This window comes from Phlebotomus papatasi, chromosome 2 (genome assembly GCF_024763615.1).
Source record: "Phlebotomus papatasi isolate M1 chromosome 2, Ppap_2.1, whole genome shotgun sequence".
Classification (NCBI taxonomy): domain Eukaryota; kingdom Metazoa; phylum Arthropoda; class Insecta; order Diptera; family Psychodidae; genus Phlebotomus; species Phlebotomus papatasi.
In genome coordinates this window covers 48,346,365-48,368,712 of record NC_077223.1, presented here as the reverse complement: position 1 = coordinate 48,368,712, position 22,348 = coordinate 48,346,365, and the positions used below count along the sequence as shown (strand labels likewise).

At 32.7% G+C, this 22,348-nt stretch overlaps 1 protein-coding gene across 31 annotated transcripts in view; it reads left to right on the top strand.

The window, feature by feature from the left end:
- Window positions 1-22,348, top strand: part of LOC129801417 (potassium channel subfamily T member 2) — a 218,039-nt gene that overhangs the window by 156,998 nt on the left and 38,693 nt on the right. For 15 of the 31 annotated variants that reach the window (XM_055846415.1, XM_055846413.1, XM_055846430.1 and 12 more), the window contains 9 exons: window positions 11,422-11,501; window positions 12,457-12,556; window positions 15,501-15,699; window positions 16,763-16,837; window positions 17,718-17,801; window positions 17,888-17,982; window positions 18,220-18,403; window positions 18,457-19,064; window positions 21,358-21,704. In XM_055846415.1, the coding sequence (XP_055702390.1) occupies window positions 11,422-11,501; window positions 12,457-12,556; window positions 15,501-15,699; window positions 16,763-16,837; window positions 17,718-17,801; window positions 17,888-17,982; window positions 18,220-18,403; window positions 18,457-19,064; window positions 21,358-21,704 (1,772 nt within the window). Of the gene's footprint in view, window positions 1-7,269; window positions 7,516-11,421; window positions 11,502-12,456; window positions 12,557-15,500; window positions 15,700-16,762; window positions 16,838-17,717; window positions 17,802-17,887; window positions 17,983-18,219; window positions 18,404-18,456; window positions 19,065-21,357; window positions 21,705-22,348 lie in introns of those variants that run through there. The other 16 variants (XM_055846429.1, XM_055846427.1, XM_055846432.1 and 13 more) reach the window with 4 other exon arrangements.

Sequence of the window (22,348 nt, the reverse complement as noted above, 5' to 3'; positions counted from 1 at the left end):
TAACATTACAAACTCTATTGATTTAGAAAGAGTAACTATGCAAGAAAACAAATTGATAATCAGAATTCAAACCCGTAAAGAGTATGAAGGCCAATTTTAACAAATTCGACGGGATGTCCATTTTGAGCAAAAATTTTGCATGACCTTCCGCAAAGCAAGGAAATCAAAATGTATTTTCATCTCTGTGGGACTAATTTTTCCAAGTAATTAGAGGACTAATGTTACTAAAAATCCATTTCCGACATCAATTCAGATAACAATTGCACAGGAATAAATTATCTTAAATCACTCAATTTGCGGATGATGTGTAATACCATGGTAAGAAATGGGTTAATGAATCTAACCTATTTTTTTCGGGTTATTTGTGACTTAAGACTAGCTATTAAAAGATATGTCAAATTTATTCAAGAAATGTAGGAGAGATATGAAGTGTTTGAAGCCAGGGTATCTGCGAAGCCTAAAAGACTTCCTCTATATTTCGTTCATACGAAAATACCCTTTCAAAGTTTCAAAGAATTTTCAAAGTTAAAGGTTAAAAATACTCTAGTTAGCATATATTTCACAAAATTAGAGCAAGTTTAGATTTGTTCAAAGGTTATGGACTCTTTGATGTGGAAATCAAGAAATATTAGACCAGTTGTTATTTAAATTAAAATTCAACTATAAAAATGGTACTAAGTATCACCGCTGTGCTTTATCATTTTTTCTCTCTGCCTATAATTCGAACAATAAAATTTGCCATTTAAGGTTCTTTAGACGAAAATTTTTTCCTGATACTGCGCCATTTACTTTTATTTGCAAAATATTATCATACATTTAATACATTTGTAGAACTTTAATTTAATGCAAAATGTCCTAATAAGAATTGATAATTGTTAAGTTTTTTTTATACTTCACAAATTTTTGTCAAGAAATGATTGAATGATTATCTAACTTTATAAAGATAATTTACTCACGTAGACTCTTTATTAAATACTCTCAATTCTAAATTTCTGTCATGCAAACCTATTGAAATGGTGTTAATCGATATTTTCCACTTTGTGGGACAATCCAGTGGTTTTGAAGTATTTACTAACAAGAAATCATTTCGAGTATTCTCTTTACCCATATCCTCAAGCCTCAATGGACACACATTCTTTGGCAGATTATTGAGTTAATTTATAATTTCGCTCCAGAGTGTCTCCGGAAGGTTCATCACACTATTCAATTATTAACGGACTTGATTAATATAAGGGGAGAATTCATGTATAATCTCGTGTCGTCTTTTCTGTAACTTTGGATATATGTATTATTAAAATATAATGCTTACATAGGAAATGTAAATAGACATCAATATAATTATGTGAAGTAATATCAAATTGTAAAAAAGAAAACAGAACAAATTAGGCAGTATTTTGGTGAAAATGGTCAATAAATAAATTCGACTTTTTCACTTATCAATTTTGCAAATTTACTGACCAAAAAATATTCCAGGGCTTAGGGTAAGTGTGCCAAATTCCGGCCAACTTGCAATTTCGGCCACCTTTTTTGTTCCTCGAATTTCCATGAACTTTTAGATTTTACGTACTCTAGAGATTATACATTGCAAAAGAATAACAAAAAATGTACCTTCGACAAACGAGATGACGTGAAAAAGATATTGGAAGAATTCCCGAAGGGCAAGGAACTATGAGAATGAAGGTGGTCGAAATAGGGCACCAAAGCTATGCCTATATTTTTATTAATTTTAAAATGTATTAAGAATGATTTTAGAGTAAATAAAAACGGTAAACTCTTTACAAGGTTCCAAGCAACACTCTTACACAAGAAAGAATAAAAAAAATCAATTTTTATTTAAAATGTTACATTTCAAACTTGAGTCTTTGACGCTTGCATGCAACTATGCCGAAATTTGGCACACTTACCCTATGGGTAATTTTTTTTTAATTCTCTGAAAAAAAGAATTAGCACAAACAATTCTATATGCCATACTAGTCCCCGGCGAGTGGCCTTCAAAGTTGAAGCCAATTTCTTACTTTCACATACAAATGCGTATGGGAATTTTTCTGCACTCGTGATCGTTATGCTAAATATTTAAAAAGTGAGAAGTTTTTCCGTATTATAAGAGATCTTTCCGTATGGAGGGATAAAATATACTAAATTTTTGTTTAAATAAATTTTTTCCTTGGTGCACTGTGAGTCCGAGATCAATTTTGAAATTGGCTTCAAATAGCTCCATATAAAAAGGCCAACTTGCCAGGCGCTTGATGCCATGGTTTGTTAACCCTTTAACGACGAGACAGTTTTTGCGGACCGAAAATACGCAATAAAAATGAAATCGATAGACAAAATCAGTAAAAAAATCTTACATCTAGCCTTAGAAAATCCAACAGAGTCTAATTCGGTGTATTTTTTACCTCTATAAGCGATTGGTACAAAAATAGCTTAAAAATTTAAGTAATTTTTCTAACAATACCAATAATGATAATTTTCACTCTAATGAAAAATATTATGTTTGAATATTTTAGTTTCTTTTTTCCAAAACGGGTTTGCTTAAAAAAAATTGGAAGTATAAAAAATAATTAAAATTAGTTATCATTATGAGAATTTAAAAATTCGTAATTTTTGAACTTAAATATTTACAACATAGCAAATTGCTAGAGACTTGCAAAAAATATCCTAAATTCCTTCAACCTTCTACTTTGCAATGACGTACAAACATAAGGAAAAAATAACTTTAGGTAGTCAGGAAAAATAATTTTCTTTATGGGACACCGGTGTCCCAATCGTCCTTAACCCTTTAAAACCGATTGGAACACCACTGTCCCATAAAGAAAATAATTTTTCTTGACTACGCAAAGTTATTTTTTTCTTATGTCTGTACATAATTTTAAAGTAGAAGGTTGAAGGAATCTGGAATATATTTGGCAAGTCTCTAGCTATTTGCTATGTAGTAAATATTTATGCTCAAAAATGGCGAATTTTTAAATTCTCAAATTCATAATTGATTTTATTTATTTTTTATACTTCCAATTTTTGTAAGCAAAACCCTTTTGGCAATAAAAACTACAATAATCATACGTAATATTTTTAATCAAAGCGAAAAATATTAATCATTGGTATTGTCAGAAAAATTACTTAAATTTTTGGGCTATTTTTACCCTATCGTTCATAGAAGCAAAAAACATACCGAATCAGACACTGTTGTATTTTCCAAGGTTAGATGTAAGACTTATCATTGATTATGTTTCTCAGTTTAATTTTTATTGTTGATTTTCAGTCCGTAAAAAGTGTCTCGTCGTTAAAGGGTTAAAGGGTTAAGCGCGGTTCAAATTCTTATGGACAATCATATTAGAATTATTATTATTAGACATTAAACTTTAAAGAATGAGACCTACATGAATTCATTAATCTACTGAAAAAGAAAAAAAACACATTAATCCACTGAAGAAGTGGTCGACATAATATCCAAGTAGTGTAGATATAAAAATCAGTGTTTAGAACTACCCCATATTTACTACTTAATAACGTACTAAGTTAAATAACGCGAAAATATGTTTAAATATGGCAATCGAAATAAAATTATCGTAATATTCTATCACATCGAAATTTTCACATATTACCTAAAAAACTTTATAAAAATATGCTTTATTTATCATTCCATGTGGAATATACTCAATTTTCACTTGAACTAATTTCCATCCAGGTAAATGAAGTGGTAATAATTAAATAGTGATGAAAGTGGGATGATGCGCGAAGAAATGGTACAGCGCGTGATGGTCACGTCGGGGTTTTCCCGCCAATTTTCCATGTGCATGTGAGCAATGGAGACGTCATGGTTGTCTCTCAGACACTTTCCATGCGCTCTTTCATTGCCCGAAGGCGGTTGGAAAAATACCCGAATCATGAGCTTGGGTGAACCACCGTGCTGTTGCGCTACTGTACTGAAATTTCCTTTGAGTTTTCCTCGTTTTCCTTGTATAACAGTTTTATAACTTTAGTCGCTTACCAACTGTGTAGCGGTTAAAACACACGCAAGCACGTGAAGTGCTGGAGAAGAATATTTAATTTTCCACACTTTCTGAAATAATTCATTCGTGTCGTATCCACCGTCTATAGACTTACTCTCCGATCTATCCTTCGTGATAAAGTTCACCTGTGATAAGCCCCAATGAGAATTCTCATGAAGGAAACAGAATTTGTGATGAGTGCGAAGAATGCGGTTTGCGGACTTCTGTGTTGAAAAATCCGCTAGTGTATCTTAGTTGTGCTCTAGTAGTGTGTACAAAGAGGTCGTATTTTTGGGTGGCGAGACGATATTAGATAAAATAATAAAAAAAAAAAGAACAAATTGTGGCTATAATTTGGTATTATTATGACTATTTGCGTTTATTTAATGGTGTTAGGGCAATATTTACTCAATAGAAATGACAATAAAATTCGATGGAAAGAATTATGTATGGCAATCTATTAAAATCGAACTTGGGTGTTGTGTACCATCCTATCCTATAATATCTCTCATTTTTTCCCATCCCCCTTAGAACCCTTTTTAGTAATGCCATTCATTTGTGTGAAGGAAAAGTGGAAGGCGTTCACTATTAAAGCCATAAATGTGATTACCATGTTTTGTGTTTGATCTATCTTTATTGGTTGTAAATAGAACGGAATTAATTTGGCGAGTTGAAAGAAAAATTCCTCAGTTCGTTTTGATCCTGTTATCTAAAGAATTTTTCATGAACTTTGTTAAATCGCTGTAAAAACTAATGTTTTTTGCATTAAGTTATCTCCTAAAGTGCAAAAGTTTTATTAGTGAATTTTTCACACTCATAACAAATATTTTCCTCATCAATTTCTCTCAATTGTCGATTGTATCACATAAAATATTTTATACAAGCGTATGGATGATAGAGTATAGTTTTCTTTTAAAAATTTTTTCCAATTTCTCATCATTGACAAGAAAAAATTGTAGAAAGAAATCTGTAGGAAATTTAAGTAAGAAAGGGGTAGTTTGAAAGATTTGTATTGTGTGTTTTTTTCTACCAAGAGACGTGTTGAGATTTCCAAAATATTGTATGTACTGTCTTACCCAAGAATCCCTTATCATTCTTCATCTATCGTGACTCATAAATAATGTAGAATCGTGAGAATATAATGGGAGATTTTTCATAGTCGCCTTGTCGCCAAATTGGCTGTGAATGTGATAGCATAACGATAAATTGAGTGATAAAACTATTCACTCATTGATGCCACAAATTACACTATTATTTTCCGACTAATATGAGACATTTGTGATCTTTTTATCGCAATAAAAATGTATCAGAGAGATCTTTTAGATGTTGGAATGAAAAAAGTCCCTTGTAGCTATTAATTTCGCTTTTTCTATGTTGTTACTTCACAAGCAACTAGAAAAAAATTAGCAGAGAGTTAATTGATTTTGATAACCGGTATCTAATTCAGTTTTCTGTTTTAAAACACTCAATTTCAGTGATTCCCATAGGACAGATTTCAAATAATTTTCAAAGTATCCAGAACAAGAACAAGAATAAAATATTTTACACAGGAATAACCAAGATCAAAGAATGCACAAACTTATTACTTTGATGTTTTGTCTTGAAAATTGATCCCACATTAAGTGCGTTGATGAATAAAGTTGTTGGGTGAGTCAACTCATATGCAGTTCATGCATTCAAGCATTTCGCAAAGCTTATTCAACTTCACCATTCTTCTTTACGTTTACCGGCTCCTAATCAATTTGAACCGATTCATTAATCACCTTTGCCTAAAATAGCGGTGAAGTACTTGAATTTCGAATTAAAAGTCAAATACGATTTTAGCTGAGATTCTTTACAATTTCTTTGACCATTTCCTAACCAGATAGTTGAGATTGATTATATGTTTTCTAGAATCCAAAGCCTTAGGGTAAGTGTGCCATATTTCGACATAGTTGCATGCAAGCGCCAAAATCTCAAGTTTGAAATGCAATATTTTTAATACAAATTGAATATTTTTTTAATATTTCTTTTTAAAGAATGTTACTTGGAACCTTGTAGACAGTTTATCGTCTTTATTTTCTCTAAAATCATTCTTATTACATTTTAAAATGAATAAAAATATAGACATAGCTTTGGTGCCTTATTTCGGCCACCTCCATTCTCATAGTTCCTTGCCCTTCCGGAATTCTTCAAACGTCTCTTTCACATCTTCTCGTTTGTTGAAGCGACATTTTTTGTATTTCTTTTATTGTATAATTTCTAGAGTATGCAAAACTAAAAATTCGTGGAAATTTGAGAAAGAAATAGGGGCCGAAATTGCAAGCTGGCCGGAATTTGGTACACTTACCTTACATATTCAATTCAAACTTGTTCAAGTCAATCAAGAAATACAGGCAAACAGGAACTCTTCGAGATGTGTTAAAATGTGTGATTTTTTCAAAAGTTCAATTATTTGTTTTAATGATTCAAAGAATAAAAACTTTTAATGGGTCACTCTAATAACAATCCCAAGTCATATTTTTTCTATTGCTATTTTCTATTCAACTTCCAGTAGAACATAGCTTCACTTTATTAGTATACATATTAATCCCTATAAGCATGAAACAAAAAAATCGCACTATACTATACCTCCAATAGTCTAACCTAAACTTAAATAGTGTTAATAGTTCTTTTAAATTGTGAAGCTTTAGGATTAAAGGGATATTTTTAAATGCTTATAATTTTTTTTAATATGAAACGAGAAGTTCTAAATAGGAATACGAGTACAACGTTCATAGCAAGATAAAATTGTTAATTTTTTTCCAACTTCAAAAGTAATAATAATGCCGGTCTGAATTCGTCAACAGTTGTATTGTAATATCTTCTTCATGTTCTGCTTTACTAATATTTTGTAGGTTGGTGGAATTGGTTATGACCGGTAAATAATAAAGAAATGATAAAGTGAAAATACTTTTCGAAGTGCACAAGTTCTTAAGTTCATAAATGTGCTCCATGATTTTACAGTAAAATTCCTTACTCTCATTTAATATTTAATTCTAATATTGATTATTTGAATACTAGCATTATGTAAAGTTGATTTCCTGTTTAATTTTTATTAGCCATTGAGTCACTTTCTAATTATATTTAAATAATATACAGCCAATTTCGGTTAAGGTATATGTTTGTAAATACCGTTTGTATATGGATATAGTCAAAGTACTTACAAGTTTAAAATATCATATGATATACATGTATATACTTCGCAAAAGAATCTTAACGACAGATTCTTGTAAATGTGTATTCTGTTAAAGCAATTATCCAAAATCAACCAAGAAGCAGTGTACAGAGGAAGACACACGTATTCAGAATTTTTGGTGGATTTGATATTAGACGATTATGGTGAGGTGTCGGTAAAATGATGGAGATTAAAGTGCATTGGATTAGGCGAAAAAAGTTGGTGTGGGTAAGCTCAAATGGTAGCTCTTCTTTGTGAAATGGCGGGAACAAGCCGCTATTCCTCCTACAATTGCTTGACATCGTGGGATTCGTATGAAAATATTCCAAGGTAAAGTCTATAACAATGTTTCCCAAAAATTCTTTTTCTTCCTTTTATACATCCTGTTCACATGTATCAAAATTGATTTGGATTTCCCTTAACCCCAAATAAATTTGCAAGCGCCTTATAAGTTGAGTGAAAAAAAGATACTCTGAAGAATGGGCTCTTCAGACAACGAGTCAAAAAAAGGCAAGATGTGTTTTTCAGAAGACTTTAAAAGAAACAATACTTGCAGCAGGGGGTAAATTGTATTTCTTGTGGAAAGTTTTGAAAATGGAAATCGTCGTGTTACCTAAGTTTATTTTATCTCACTGAGATTTTCACACAGTTTAATGGTGTAGGATTGTCAATTAAGATCACAGACATAGATCATCCTATTGTTTTAAGTCAATTTAGAGTGACGATATACCCCTAACTTAGCGATATTACACATTTAATAAATTGTTTGCGAGTAGTGTTACTATTTGTTAGGGTAAGTGTGCCAAATTTCGGCATAGTTGTATGCAAGCGCCAAAGTCTCATGTTTGAAATGTAATATATTTAATAGAAATTGATTTTTTGCATTCCTTCTACTTAAGGAGTGTTGCTTAGAACCTTGTAGATAGTTTATCGTCTTTATTTACTTTAAAATCATTCTTAATACATTTTAAAATGAATAAAAATGTAGACATAGCTTTGGTGCCTTATTTCGGCCACCTTCATTCTCATAGTTCCTTGTCCTTCCGGGATTCTTCCAACGTCTTTTTCACATCATCTCGTTTGTCAAAGCGACATTTTTTGCATTTTTTTATTGTATATTTTCTAGAGTATGCAAAAACTAAAAATTCATGGAAATTTGAGAATGAAAAACGGTGGCCGGAATTGCAAGCTGGCCGGAATTTGGCACACTTACCCTACCTAGTTCCACTCAAAGAATATTATAGTTCAAGAGGTACAAAAATCTTTAAGACACATAAAAACGGAAATCTATGAAATTTACTTAGATTGGCATAGGGTGGTTATTGGATACCCTAAATGATTACCCTATTTAATGCCACTTTAAATAAAATGGTACATTTTTAGTGTACTACGATATTTAAAGGTTACGAAATATATGCAACAGTCACTGTTGTATACTTATATTTCATAATTCTTGAATGTCGTAATATTGAAAAAAAAAAATATTTTATACAAGGTGGCATCAAATAGGGTAGTGGCATCATTCGGGGTATCTACCCTAGTCTAGTGATTAAATATTTTGGTAACACCACTCAAAGTAGATTATCTTACAAGCATGAATTAGAATTAAAATGAAAATTTATTTCAAGAGGTGCTACAGTCTTTGGAACAAATAAACACGAAAATATATTCAAATTAAGGTACTAAATATTTCATAATAATATAACATTCAATGTGGTTTATGTTGAATGCTTGAATTATGGTATTAAGATGAAAACTCAATTCAGTAGATGCAAAAATCGTTGCGAAGCATGATAAGGAAAATGTTCAATGATAAATTAAAATTTAATTAAACTTTATTTTATTTTACGATGTTTTATTTATATAAACCGATTAAAAGGAACATCGTTATGATTAATTTTTAACTACTCGACCTCCACGAGGGAGCAGTTTTCACAATCCACTTTTTTCTCAATTTCTCACCAATCTGCCTTCCAAACGGTAAGAGATATCGACTTTCAGTCTACGGTGACCTCCCCCCCCCCATAAGTCAACATGTTTTAACGAACTAACTTCTCCAAAAAGCCCACCACCCTTTCTAACCCCTCCAAAAACATGATTTTTTGACTTATCTCAAAATTGGCCCTGGCGATTTCGTTCATTTTTGGAAATGTTTTGGAAGTTGTCCAGCTGAACATTTTGTCCTTTGACACCTTTCACCGGAAAAATCGTCATCTTGAATTATTGAAGGTCAAAGGTTAACCAACCTAGGGGGCCTAATTTCTAACAGATTAAGTCAAAATTGCATTTTTTGAAAGGTCTTTTAATTCTGAACCCGACGGCATCGGTTGCAATTGCTGATGGATCGTTTAAGTAACGGTAATGGGTCTATTTTAAAAATACTGTTTTTCGCACTTTTTCAGTCGTTTGGCCCATATAAAATTAAAACGGTAAGAGATATCAACTTCCGGTCTTTGATGACCCCTCCTCAAACGAAATTATTTCGAAACTGATCTCTTTGCTTTTCCCCTTCCCCCTTCAGGTGTTCCCTATACCCCTAAAACACGTCAAAAATGAGTTTCTTTTTTACTTTTCTCAAAATTGGCCCTGGCGATTTCAATGATTTTCGGATATGTTTTCGAGGTAGTCCAACCGAATATTTCGTCCTAAGTCACCTTTCACTGGAAAAATCGCTATCTTATATTTCAAGGTCAAAGCCCTAATTTTCACCCGATTTGATCAATTAATTAATTAAAATGTTCATGATTTTTTGAAACCCTCTTTTTGAACATTGTTCAACTTCAAGATGGCTTTGTGGTGATTGATAGACAAATTTAATTCGACAATAATTTTATATGCACCAGAAAGATTTGCGAAAAGTTATACAAAGCAGAGCTTTTTATCGGGAGTTCGAGCAGCGCGCAAAGCCTCAGACACTTTGTTACCCCTTTCCGTAATAATGTTTTCCTTTTAAGCTAAATATTTTTAACATCACTTTGCATGAACTATAAATAATAATAATAATAATATTAGTAATAATAGAAATTTCACAATTTACTTAAACATAATTGAGCTTTTAGTGATGTCTTTGTTTCTTTAACTGGATACAGAAATATAGACTACAATGAAATTATACAGCACGATTTCTTGATATTAGAAAAATTACTTTAAATTTAAACAATTAAATTTTAAATTAAACTTAATATCTAAAATAATTTTTAAAAATTATGCTTCCAGAAAAATTCGTCACTTTCTATAAAATTGAGAATTTATTGCCCTTACTCTTAAAACTTGAATATTAGTAATAGAATCAGTACAACATGCTTTTGCGGTTATCCTTCAACACGTGCTAAAGTTGAAGGATAAATTCAAAAATTATTTTATGTGGTAGTAATATTTAGCTTGATTTTTGTAAATAAAAAATACATAACTCAGTCTGAAATTTTGCATAATTCACCAAAAATCATTACAGATAATACCCTATTGATTTTTCCATTACTCTATTTTTGTTTCATCTCCAATGAAATCGTAACAACATTATCACGAGATATCTCTTAATAGCCTTTTATGTTCCACTCACTGTTGATTTTCCTCCAGAATTTCTCATTTGAAATATGCTGCGTGTTAATCGAAGTTGTTAACTGATTTGATTAACTTTTTTTTATGGAAATGACAAAGAAAATTATTCACGGCCGAATGAAAGAAGCTTTTACTGAGCATCCAACGTGAATTTTTGGTCAAAATATGCCCCAACAGACTCTTAGCTTGATTCAATTGATTATTCTGGATATTGGGGTGTGAGCATGGTAAGAGAAAAAAGAATAAAAATCTCCAAAGACAACTTGAAATATTTCCAAAGCAATAAATTGATAAGCCTGTGCTTTATGTGGTTTTATGGGGCAATTCTGGTGTGTAAATGATTTCTTGTGTACCCCATACCATGTGATGACACAAAAATAATCATGAGATGAATCCTGAAAGGGAAGATGATGATATGCTTTGAGTTCAAAGACAGAGAAGCTTTTCAAGAAAATCTAATAGAGGAGATGATGAAGAGGAGAAGTTTAATTTGCTGGAAATTGTATTTTCCTCCACGTGGAAGATGTCAATACATGCAATAAAAATTTTTAACTTTTTATACATATATGTGGGATATTTTAGAATAAATTTAAAATATTGAACTAGGTATAAAATAGAATTAGAGATGCTTAACCATTGAAAATTGACTAATTTAAATCTTTTACAATTTCCTTTCAGAGTACGAGTTGAATATTACGTCAATGAAAATACATTTAAGGAAAGACTGCAACTTTATTTTATTAAGAATCAGAGATCAAGTAAGTAAACTTATCTGGGAATTACATGAGAAATATTTTATATTGCGCCTCTATCTCAGATTTCTTGTCTGTGATATTTTCTGTATAGCTGTATATGTATATTTATAAAATTACATATATCAACATTCCCCTGCTTTCAATTTATTTTTCGTAAAAGAAGCTTAAAGATAAAGAATCAAAATATTTGGACATTATTGAAAATATATATCAATACATTTGCGAAATATGTATGTTATTCATGGAAATACAAGTAATCCCTTATGGAATTGCTCATATGTTTTGCACTCGTACCTTTCGAGGGTATAAGACTTTAACTTACAAATTCCGTAAAAGCAAATTCGAAATTTATTATTACAATGATGTGTGAAAACCAAATTCTTTTAATTTCCCACGTGAATTTGATGATTGTTTGCAAACCATCCATTGAGTGACTAACAAAAAAATTATATGAAAGTGTTAAACAATGGGCTGGGCGTTGTTTATTGTCGCCCAAAAGATCACAAAAGCCCTTTCAGTTTAGTCTATAAATAACCACACTTTTCCACCCTTCACAAATTTCAAATTAATTAATTAATTACTCGCGTATTTGCATGAGAAATACTAAAATATGGATGGCAATTTACAGTGGAACTTCATACGAAAATCATAGTAGAGATGAAGGGAGCTATTTTTGATGACTTTCTATGGAAGTGAAGCTGCGATTTCCTTAATTTAATATCCATCCATGAATTAGTAATGAAGTTTAGTGAATTGTAAAGTGAATCACTGACTAAAACATCTGAGAATTAATAATCCAATAATAAAGTCACACAGTTGAGTGGAAATCAAAGAAATGTAGACGAAGTAGTATATATGATATATATATTACATCTTTGTGTGAAAAAAGCTCAAGTTTACGCAATATTGAAATAATTTTGGAGGTTAAACAAACTTTTTCTTTTTTTTCTATTTTCAGGTCTACGTATTAGGATCGCAAATTTATTTTTTAAATTATTAACCTGTGTGCTGTATATAGTTAGAGTAATCGCAGACCTGGATCCCACATTTGCAACTTGGTGAGTTTCACTAACAATTTCTACATTCGTCTGATACAATTCTTAAAGTCTGCACATAGGTCAAGTTCCGAGTCAATTGACTTTATCAATTTTCTTTTTTGTTCATGAATGACTCACACATTTCTCTTTTTCATCTCGAGAGAACATATTAGAAATACTATGTTATATATTCTGGCATGAAGGTGTTGAAAATACTTTTCATAACTTTTTTTTAGTAATAAGAAAAATACTGAGCTTTATGGCAAAACTTTCTACAGAATTATTTAAAATAGTAAAGACAAGACTAATTGAATACAATAAAAATGAGTGGCAAAGTACTCCAACTTTGCAAAATGCTTGAATTAGTGCAATTCCAGGGGAAGGTGAAGCACCCTAGATATTGGCCTTTTTCTCCAATTTTTAAAAGGAATTGAATGTTATCATAATGTAACTTATGCGGGCTTCAGACCTAAAACTTAGCCATAGGGTAGACTGGGGCAAAAAGTCACAGAAAGGATATTTCATTTTTTTACAAGCTACTCGAGCGCTTCAAAAATTTCTAATTAGCGCAGTTTTATATCAAATTTACCGCTCTACAACTTTGTGAAAGTAATATTCTCAAAAATGCTGGGGCAAATAGTACCAGGCATGGGATATTATCACAATTTGATTTGTTTTATAACGGGCTTCCGTAAATTAAAAAAAAAAACACCTATATAACATATTTTCAAAGAAAATTTATTCATCTACCTACACCTTTCTAAAACAGTGTTTTCTCTATCTGAACGAGAAAAGCTCTTTTTAAACTAATTTTAGAAAAAAAACACACAAAAGACTGCAAATCGTTTGACAAATGTAAACAACAAGCGGCGAGACATGTTAATAACGTTTCTTTTCGCCGTGAGACATCAGAAATTGCTTCGGTTTTTCTTACTTTTTGCTCCATACGTTTTGTTACTTTTTACCCCAAGTGTTTTTATTAAAAGGAATTTCTGGAGAAAAGAACTTTTGTGAAATTCTAAAATAGATAGCGGCTTCGTATTCAAAGAATCCAAATCATTTAGGAAATATTCACCAATGCACCAATTTTGAAAATAAAATAGGTAAAAATGATATCTACTGTAAGGAAATTATTTCAAAAACAGGTCTAAAAATTACAATATTTTTTATTTTCTAATTTCCTTGTTCGAATTCTAAGAAACTTACAACATTAAAGAAGGTCGACGGAGGCTATCTGTGGAAAAAAATTTAAGTTGCTATCTTTTTTATCTTCGATGATATTGAATTTTGAAATTTTCGATTTGTGACTTTTTGCCCCAGTCTCCCCTATAGTTTAACTTTTTTTAATTTATTATTAGTCAAGAATTTTTGGAAAACTATGACTTAGAAATGAATGTTAATGGCAAATTACCCATTAAATCCTGAAAAACCATATTCCTTTTTTCGGATATTCGGGAACTAGGCTAAAGGTCAGGTCTGAAGCCGGTATTAGCTTCACAATTGGTTTGTGAAGCTAAATTATATCATGATAAGATCGAGTTTCAATTAAAAAATAATAAAAAGAAATCCCAATTTCAAAACTACCCCAATTCAAAGGTGTCTCACTTCCCACTATGGACGAAATGTTCGCATGGACTACATCCTAAACATATCCGAAAATAAAAGAAATTGCTGGATCCGTTTTCGAGAAAAACCCAAAATCCACGGTTTTGGAGGGATTAGACGAGGTTGAGTGGAAAAAGGAGGAAAGGTTTCACTAGACATAATAGACCTATGGGTGGGGCAGGCCAGCGAAGATCGGAAGTCAATACCTCTTAACCGCAACAAGTTGAAAAACGCTGGTTATAGTTTTCTCTCTTTGTGTTCCAGCAGTAATTACTTATGGACTTAGCCACTACTGTGAGAAAAAATTGAGAGAGGAATGTGTTGAAAATTTCTTTTTTTTCCCACAAATTTGCAGAAATTTCATTTTGAGAAAAACGGTTGTTCCGGGCGAACAATGTTTGTACGTTTTTCATTAGTTCGTTGCGGAATGTAGTAACCAAACAAATGATTTGCGGACTTTAATCATTCCCCTTATTAGAACAATATATTCTTTGGGGTTTTACTGAATCAATCAAACGACCTAAAACATTATTTTTTATTTTCGGATTATACAAAATAATCTCTGCTAAAACTTTTGGGCACACAATTGGTCCATAATACGAAACATTCTACTGATCAGGGACCTTGAGTTATTCTCTCTAATGCATTTTTATAGTTAAACCGAAAAACTCAGGGGTCAGGAACAATTATTTCCTCTGCCCCCCCAATTTTTGACCCTCTCATCCTTAAAGAGTTAAATGGGTGAAAGCTCTGAGGAGCACGTTCCTTTGTCGATTGGAACATCATGTTAAGATTTTTGAATTGTGAACAAACTTTGAAACCTTCCAATCAAAGTTTAAGTTATTTGTAAATCCATCAACCGATAAATAAGAATTAAAAATAAAATAGTGAAGAAAATGCTAAATACTCAAATTCAAGAACATAGTGATTTTCCCCATGTTTAGATCACTGTTACTGCTGTTAACCATCCATTGTACTCTCATGCTCGAGTACTTTGCAAACTGTTTTTGATTAATAATCTTTTTTTTTCATTTTAGCAAATAGTTTTGAAAATCTATTTAGAAATTACTCCAATGTGATAAGAACAATTCGTGTATCTGACATTGTAGTGTCAAACTTTACCTGAAAGTATATGTGGCATTTGAAATTGAAATGACCATTATGTTCTTCAATGTACTATATTGTATCAGAAAAAAATATTTCAATTTAGCTCCTTTCACCCCATAATTTTATATGCACGTGACATAGTAGAGGGATTCATAATGATGCCATAGACGAAAAATCAATTTCTCCTCCTAACATAATAGTGAAAGTTTATATTGATTACGTCTGCCTATACATTGTATTCCTATACTTCCAGTCACGGCTGCCCCGTGGAGAACAAGACGGAATTTCTTGCGTCGGCTGATCTCACGGAGGAGCAATTCCAGGAGAATCCTATCATCAACTGGGATGCGATTCTGTGGGTTAATCGACCAACTGAGCTGTGGGCTGTGCAATTTGTTCTGGCGATTGTGTCTCTGACGGAGGCCTTGCTCCTAACATATCTGGGTTATAAGGTGAGTACGGTTAGCACTAACTTTAGAGAGAGACAATGGTATAGGACTGGGATGAGCACCAGGAAGGCCACAACTTTCTCCACTAATTAATAATTAATGCGCGACTGTGTTTGTGTATAATTACGTAGATAGTATTTTTATCGATCAGCTTTGTTTTTTTTTTACTTCATTTATCCTTTTTATATGAATTAATGGTGCTAGAGGTGAATCTAGAAGAGACTAGGTTTCAAAGGAAATTATTTTCCCAGAAAATACTTGGAAAATTCAAAGTAGAACTGAAACGAAAGTGAATTATACAGTAAATTTGCAACAATTTTCAACTTTATTTACCTAACTTTAAAATATTCTCTACCAATTTCCTAAGCTTCAAATGGAACTTATAAGTCAACATATAAAATGAATAGTAATTGTATTAAACTTCCATTAAGAGGATCGGAAGGAAAATTGAGAACATTTAGTTGTTGTGCGATAAGTGAAGCATGCTCTTTGGCATGAGAAGCCAATTATATGGGCATTTACACAGACAACCATTTAAATAATCACTTTATATTATTATGTTCTTTAAAAGCAATTTAGATAATATTATTATTTAAAGAATAAATTTAGAAACAATCGGTATTGTAAATCTAACAAATAAAGTCTTTTTTTTATTGAAAGAGAAAAGAAATTGCAAACTGAAACAATCTGTAGTAATTAAGTGAAGCAATTGACAAGTATTATTCTTCTTGGAAAATATTCAAAAGTTTCTTTTATGGTGCTCTCAAAGTCAATGAAGTGAATAATCTTCAAGCAAATAGCATTTCTACTTTTTATGGATAAGTCTAATTAAACTTTTGCATCTGCTAATTGAGAGAAATGCATCATTTATCAACTATAGTATGCTAATAAGTGGTGGCATTTTGAATTTCCCGTGAGAATGAATACACCAAACTCACTAAAGTTAAAGAAAATCTCTTGTGACGTCTAAGATTTTCATAGTCCATTAAATAAATTCAAGAAGGAGAAACTGCTGGAAAAGCTTTTTGGGTAGTAATGAATTTCTTTTTCCTTATTCTTTTTCTAGGGAAACATATGGCAACAAATACTATCGTTTCACTTCATCCTCGAATTGGTCACGACAATTCCATTTGCACTCACGGTAAGACAAGAGTGAAATTGAAAATCTTTAATATTTTACAGAGTATAAATCATGTGAATGAAAATGTGGGGGTTAATTTTGGGGTAGGTGGTATCAACACGTGATAAATTGGGTCATCACATCACTAAATACAGCCCAATGGCACGTGCGTTGTGTGCGAGTTGCAAATAATTTAATGCCCAAAATGACCTCTCATTCAATTTTTTTTGTTACCATTTGCTATCGTCTTTCAATTTTATGTATTGGTTTATTTCTCCGGGTAAAGATTCAATTTAACTCCAAAGTATTGTACCGGTGGAGTATAAAAGCAGGAATGTGTGATATATACAAACGTTTGCAATCAAAATGGCAAAAGTTCAATTGAAAAAGGGGTACAAAGGTTCATTTTGAACACACTTTTAACTTTATACCCCAACTCTATCATGTGGAACACTATTTGACAATTTCGTTTTCAACACGCACTATATACTCCTACTATATATGTCCTCGGGTGTAAGCTTAAAAGCTCTTTGTAATTAATTAATTTATTGAGTCATTATTGAAACTCAATTGTAAATTTAATTACATTCTGAACTTTTCACCATGACTTGGAATAATGTTGCAAATAATTTTACACAATATTAAACATGTCTTTAAAGAGTTTAAGAAGTGAATTTTCACTATATTACATGCTCTTTTCAGCCAATTAAATATATAGCATGGTGTAAAAAGTGTAAATGAAAGAGCAAAATCATTTGTGAGAAGCTCATAAAGAGATTTTCGTGTAAAAACACATAAAATTTTCCTCTACCATAGCAATTCACATGAATAGATCAAGAGAGAGTAAAAAAAATCATCTTTTGCTATTTTTCCCCACAACATGATGCAATTGATGTTAAAGATTTTGTGGCCCCCACTACGAAATCTCTTCATTCCTGTGTTCCTCAATTGTTGGCTGGCGAAGAGGTCCCTCGAGAATATGTTTGTAAGTACAGAGATTGAGAAAAGGGATTCACAAGTGTGGTCTTTCCCACCAACAATTTAATTTTTCTCTTTTATTGTGTTGCTCAGAATGATCTTCATCGAGCCATGCAGAAGTCACAATCAGCACTCTCACAACAATTGACAATACTCAGTGCGACACTTTTGTGTCTCGTCTTCACCAGGTGAGATTTTTCTTATGCTTTATTTCCATCTCAAGAAATTCCCCGGATACGAAGTTCTGTTAGTATCGGTAGTATCTAAGGATTTCTTCCTGAAGAGGGTAGTTCAGAAAATCAATAAATTAATTCGTATACACAATTAAATTTCAATCACCGTTTATAATGGTTTATTCACAATATTACAGAAACATTGATAACATTTTTTTTAGATTTTTCTTTAATATTTAATTTTATTGACAGTGTTTGCGGAATTCAGCACTTTCAACGAGCCGGTCATCGTCATTTAAATTTGTTTCAAAGTACATATTACGTGGTGGTGACTTTTTCCACAGTAGGATATGGAGATTTTGTACCAGATATCTGGCCGTCGCAATTGTACATGGTGATAATGATATGTGTAGCACTCATCGTACTACCCACTCAGGTAATTCGCGGCATATCTCACTTGAGTTGCCGGTTCAATGCGTTCTAATACAGCTATCTCAATTCCGCGCTCTCAAGTTCGAGCAATTGGCCTTCACGTGGATGGAACGCCAAAAACTTGGTGGCAGCTATTCATCTCATCGGGCTCAGAGTGAGAAGCACGTGGTAGTGTGTTCTACTACCCTGCATGCAGATACCATCATGGACTTCCTCAACGAGTTCTATGCCCATCCCCTCTTGCAGGACTATTATGTAGTTCTGCTAAGTCCAATGGAACTGGATACTACCATGCGGATGATTCTACAAGTGCCAATATGGGCACAACGAGTGATTTATATTCAGGGATCCTGCCTCAAAGATGGAGACTTGGCACGGGCTCGCATGAACGAAGCTGAAGCTTGTTTTATTCTTGCAGCGCGAAACTATGCTGATAAGACAGCAGCGGATGAACACACGATCCTACGGTCGTGGGCAGTTAAAGATTTTGCGCCTAGTGTTCCACAGTACGTGCAAATATTTCGGCCTGAACATAAACTCCATGTGAAATTTGCTGAACATGTTGTGTGTGAAGATGAATTCAAATACGCTCTACTCGCCAATAACTGCACATGCCCAGGTGCCAGTACTCTTGTTACTCTACTACTGCACACCTCCCGCGGACAGTAAGTAATATTTATGTTATCATGTGGGAATATTTAAAAAAAAAAACAAATACTTATTGTTCTATATCGTATCGAGGCATTTGTCACAATGTAATCATGTTACAATGTCGTATATTCGGTGTTGGAAGAATCTAATAAGTCCATTGTAGACCGTCCTGGCGCGGTTTCCTCGCAATGTGGATGCATGCTTCTTTCGTGCTTCCTGAGTTATGGGCAGATGCGATCGAGGCGGTGCTTTTTCATTAGCGGAGACTGGGGCAAAAAGTCACAAAACGGATATTTTACTTTTTTACAAGCTGCTCAAGCGCTTCAAAAATTTCTAATTAGCTCATTTTTATAGGAAATTTACCGCTCTAGAACTTTGTGAAAGTAATATTCCCCTATTTTGTAAGGAAATACGTTTTTCGAGCCGATGTCTAAAAGGTAATTTTGTGACTATTCTTAAAAATGCTGGGGAAGATAGTACCAGAAATTGGGTATTATCATATTTTGATCAACAATAGGGAAAACCGGAAGTCGTCGGGAAGAGATAATCACTCAGGGACCGGAAAAATCTTGATAGACTGAAATAGGCCCTGTTGGCTTTCAGCAGCCGTGCGCGGACTTCTGTTGAGATGTTGTTGTCGGCTGTGATTGTTGACCCAAGGTACACGAAGGAGTTGACAACTTCAAAGTTGTAGTCTCCCGGCGGGAACTTGGTTTGACCGATGATCTCCGCAGATGTTGCCGGAGTTTCTGCTGACGAGACCACCATGTACTTTGTTTTGCTTTCATTTATTTGCAGCCCCTAGCTGTAGGCTCAGCTCAATGAGTATGAATTGTTTATTTCTCACTTAGCTTCTTGCTTGCATTAGGGAAAGTGGGGAACATTTGAAACTGGGATTTTTCATCTATATTTAAGTGAAACTGAGCCATATCATAATGTAATTTAGCTTCACAGTCTGTTTGTGCAGTTAAATTATTTCACGATAAGGGCCAATTTTATTTAAAAATATGTGAAAAATCGCAATTTCAGAGGTGCCTCACTTTCAAAGGTGCCCCACTTTCAAAGGTACCCTACTTCCCCCTATCTCCAATGCGTATCGTCTCCCGCTGACGTATAAATTGCTGGCGTGCATGTTAAAATAAAGCGTAAATTGCTTATTTTGTTGCCTTTTCTTCGTTTTTCCGAAAGAAAAATTTTAAGTGTCGTTTTTAATGAGATTCTGCGGGAATTTTGCATCAAAATCATATATTAAATTGATTAGGAATTTAAAGTATCTCAATAAATTTACATCCAGTATAAGGTAAGTGTACCAAATTTCGGCATAGTTGGATGCAAGCATCAAAGTCTCAAATTTGAAATGTATTATTTTAAATACAAATTGATTTTTTTAAATTCTTTCTTCTGAAAGAGTATTGCTTGGAACCCTGTAAAGAATTTACCGTCTTGATTTACTCTAAAATCATTCTTAATACATTTTAAAATGAATAAAAATATAGACATAGCTTTGGTGCCCTATTTCGGCCACCTTCATTCTCATAGTTCCTTGCCCTTTGGGAATTCTTCCAATATCTTTTTCACGTCATCTCGTTCGTCGAAGCTACATTTTTTGTTATTCTTTTGCATTGCATAATCTCTAGAGTATTTAAAATCTAAAAGATCATGGAAATTCGAGGAACAAAAAATGTGGCCGAAATTGCAAGCTGGCCGGAATTTGGCACACTTACCCTATTTATTGGAAATATTCTAGCAATTGATCTCAATAGATTAAATAAGTTATTATGCAATGGGAATATTCATCTGCATTATGCGTCAAATAGAATATCATAGATATATGTTTCATTCCCAAACTCTTGCACTGTTATCTGCCAGATAATCGTATAAATTAATGTTTAGATGCATTATATAAATTGTTCCAAAATAACTAACTAACGTCAAATGAAATCCTGTCGTTTGTAATTTGGAATACACGAGTGCAATATAGGGATGTACCATAAGCAAACATAGAAAATTGTGCAAAATTATTTTTTTCCTCAACATGTTAGCATCAAATTGCATTAAGCTTCCGTCAGTATGCTGACTTTTTTTCCGTATAACGTCGTTGTCGTTGCAATGTTTAAAAAGGATTTGGGATGAATAGAAAATGTCACAAAGTTTGTTTCATATGATTTTTTCCACTCATAGGACAATGAGTTGAAAATTTGCAGAGATGATGTATTATTGAGAAGCGTGCAAATGATTGGGGTTGTCTGGTGAATTGTTCATCAATGGAATAATTAGATAGTCTAATGGTGATGCGTGTATTTTCAGGGAGGGCCAGCAGAGTCCTGAGGAGTGGCACAGACTCTATGGAAAGTGCTCTGGCAATGAAATTTATCACATTGTGTTGGGCGACAGTCGTTTCTTCGGTGAGTACGAGGGCAAGAGCTTCACCTACGCAAGCTTTCACTCTCACCGGAAGTACGGAGTGGCGCTTGTGGGTGTACGGCCAGCGGAATTGCCTGAATTCTACGAAGATACCATCCTCCTAAACCCTGGCCCAAGGCATATCATGAAGAAGGATGACACCTGCTACTACATGAGTATTACTAAGGAGGAGAACTCTGCCTTTGTTGTCAATCAAAATCAGAACAGTGGCTTAGAACCTGCGAAAGAGGGTGAGTACTGCATGTAAGATGAAAATATCTAAGATTGTGGAGTGGAAAGCGTTGAAGTGGGAAGTTAATTGATCTACCTTTTTTTGTCTATTTTTCCAATGTTTCTACCACCATTCAAGATAATCTCTTCCTAATTCACACTATTTATAAATGTTTCTTTCAATGAACAGATCTTCCATCATTATTTGCAATAAAACATTTTTCAAACCATATCTCATCACATTATCCCAGTGATTGTCCTCTTTTAGATGATTTGTCGGTGTGCTTTATTTTACCTTCGACATGCTTGATTTTTTTCAATACGAGATACTCAGAAAATAAATTAGAGAAAAAATCAATAACTTTTTTTTTATTTTATCAACTTTAAATCAGAAATAAAAAAAAAATATCTCGTATTGAAGTACACAACTAATACAATACATAATATAATTTTCAGATTGCTTCTATAATTTTTTTTTTAAAAAGAAAGTCTTCCTTTTTTTTCAAATAAAAGCAATATTATATATATAAATTCTTATGCATTACACAAAGAAGAGGAAAAGCGATTAAGTATATATTAATTGAAATTTTCTTTGCAATTTTCCACAAACGTTTTCATTTAGTAACATCTATCAACAATAACACTTCTGTGAACCCACAAATGG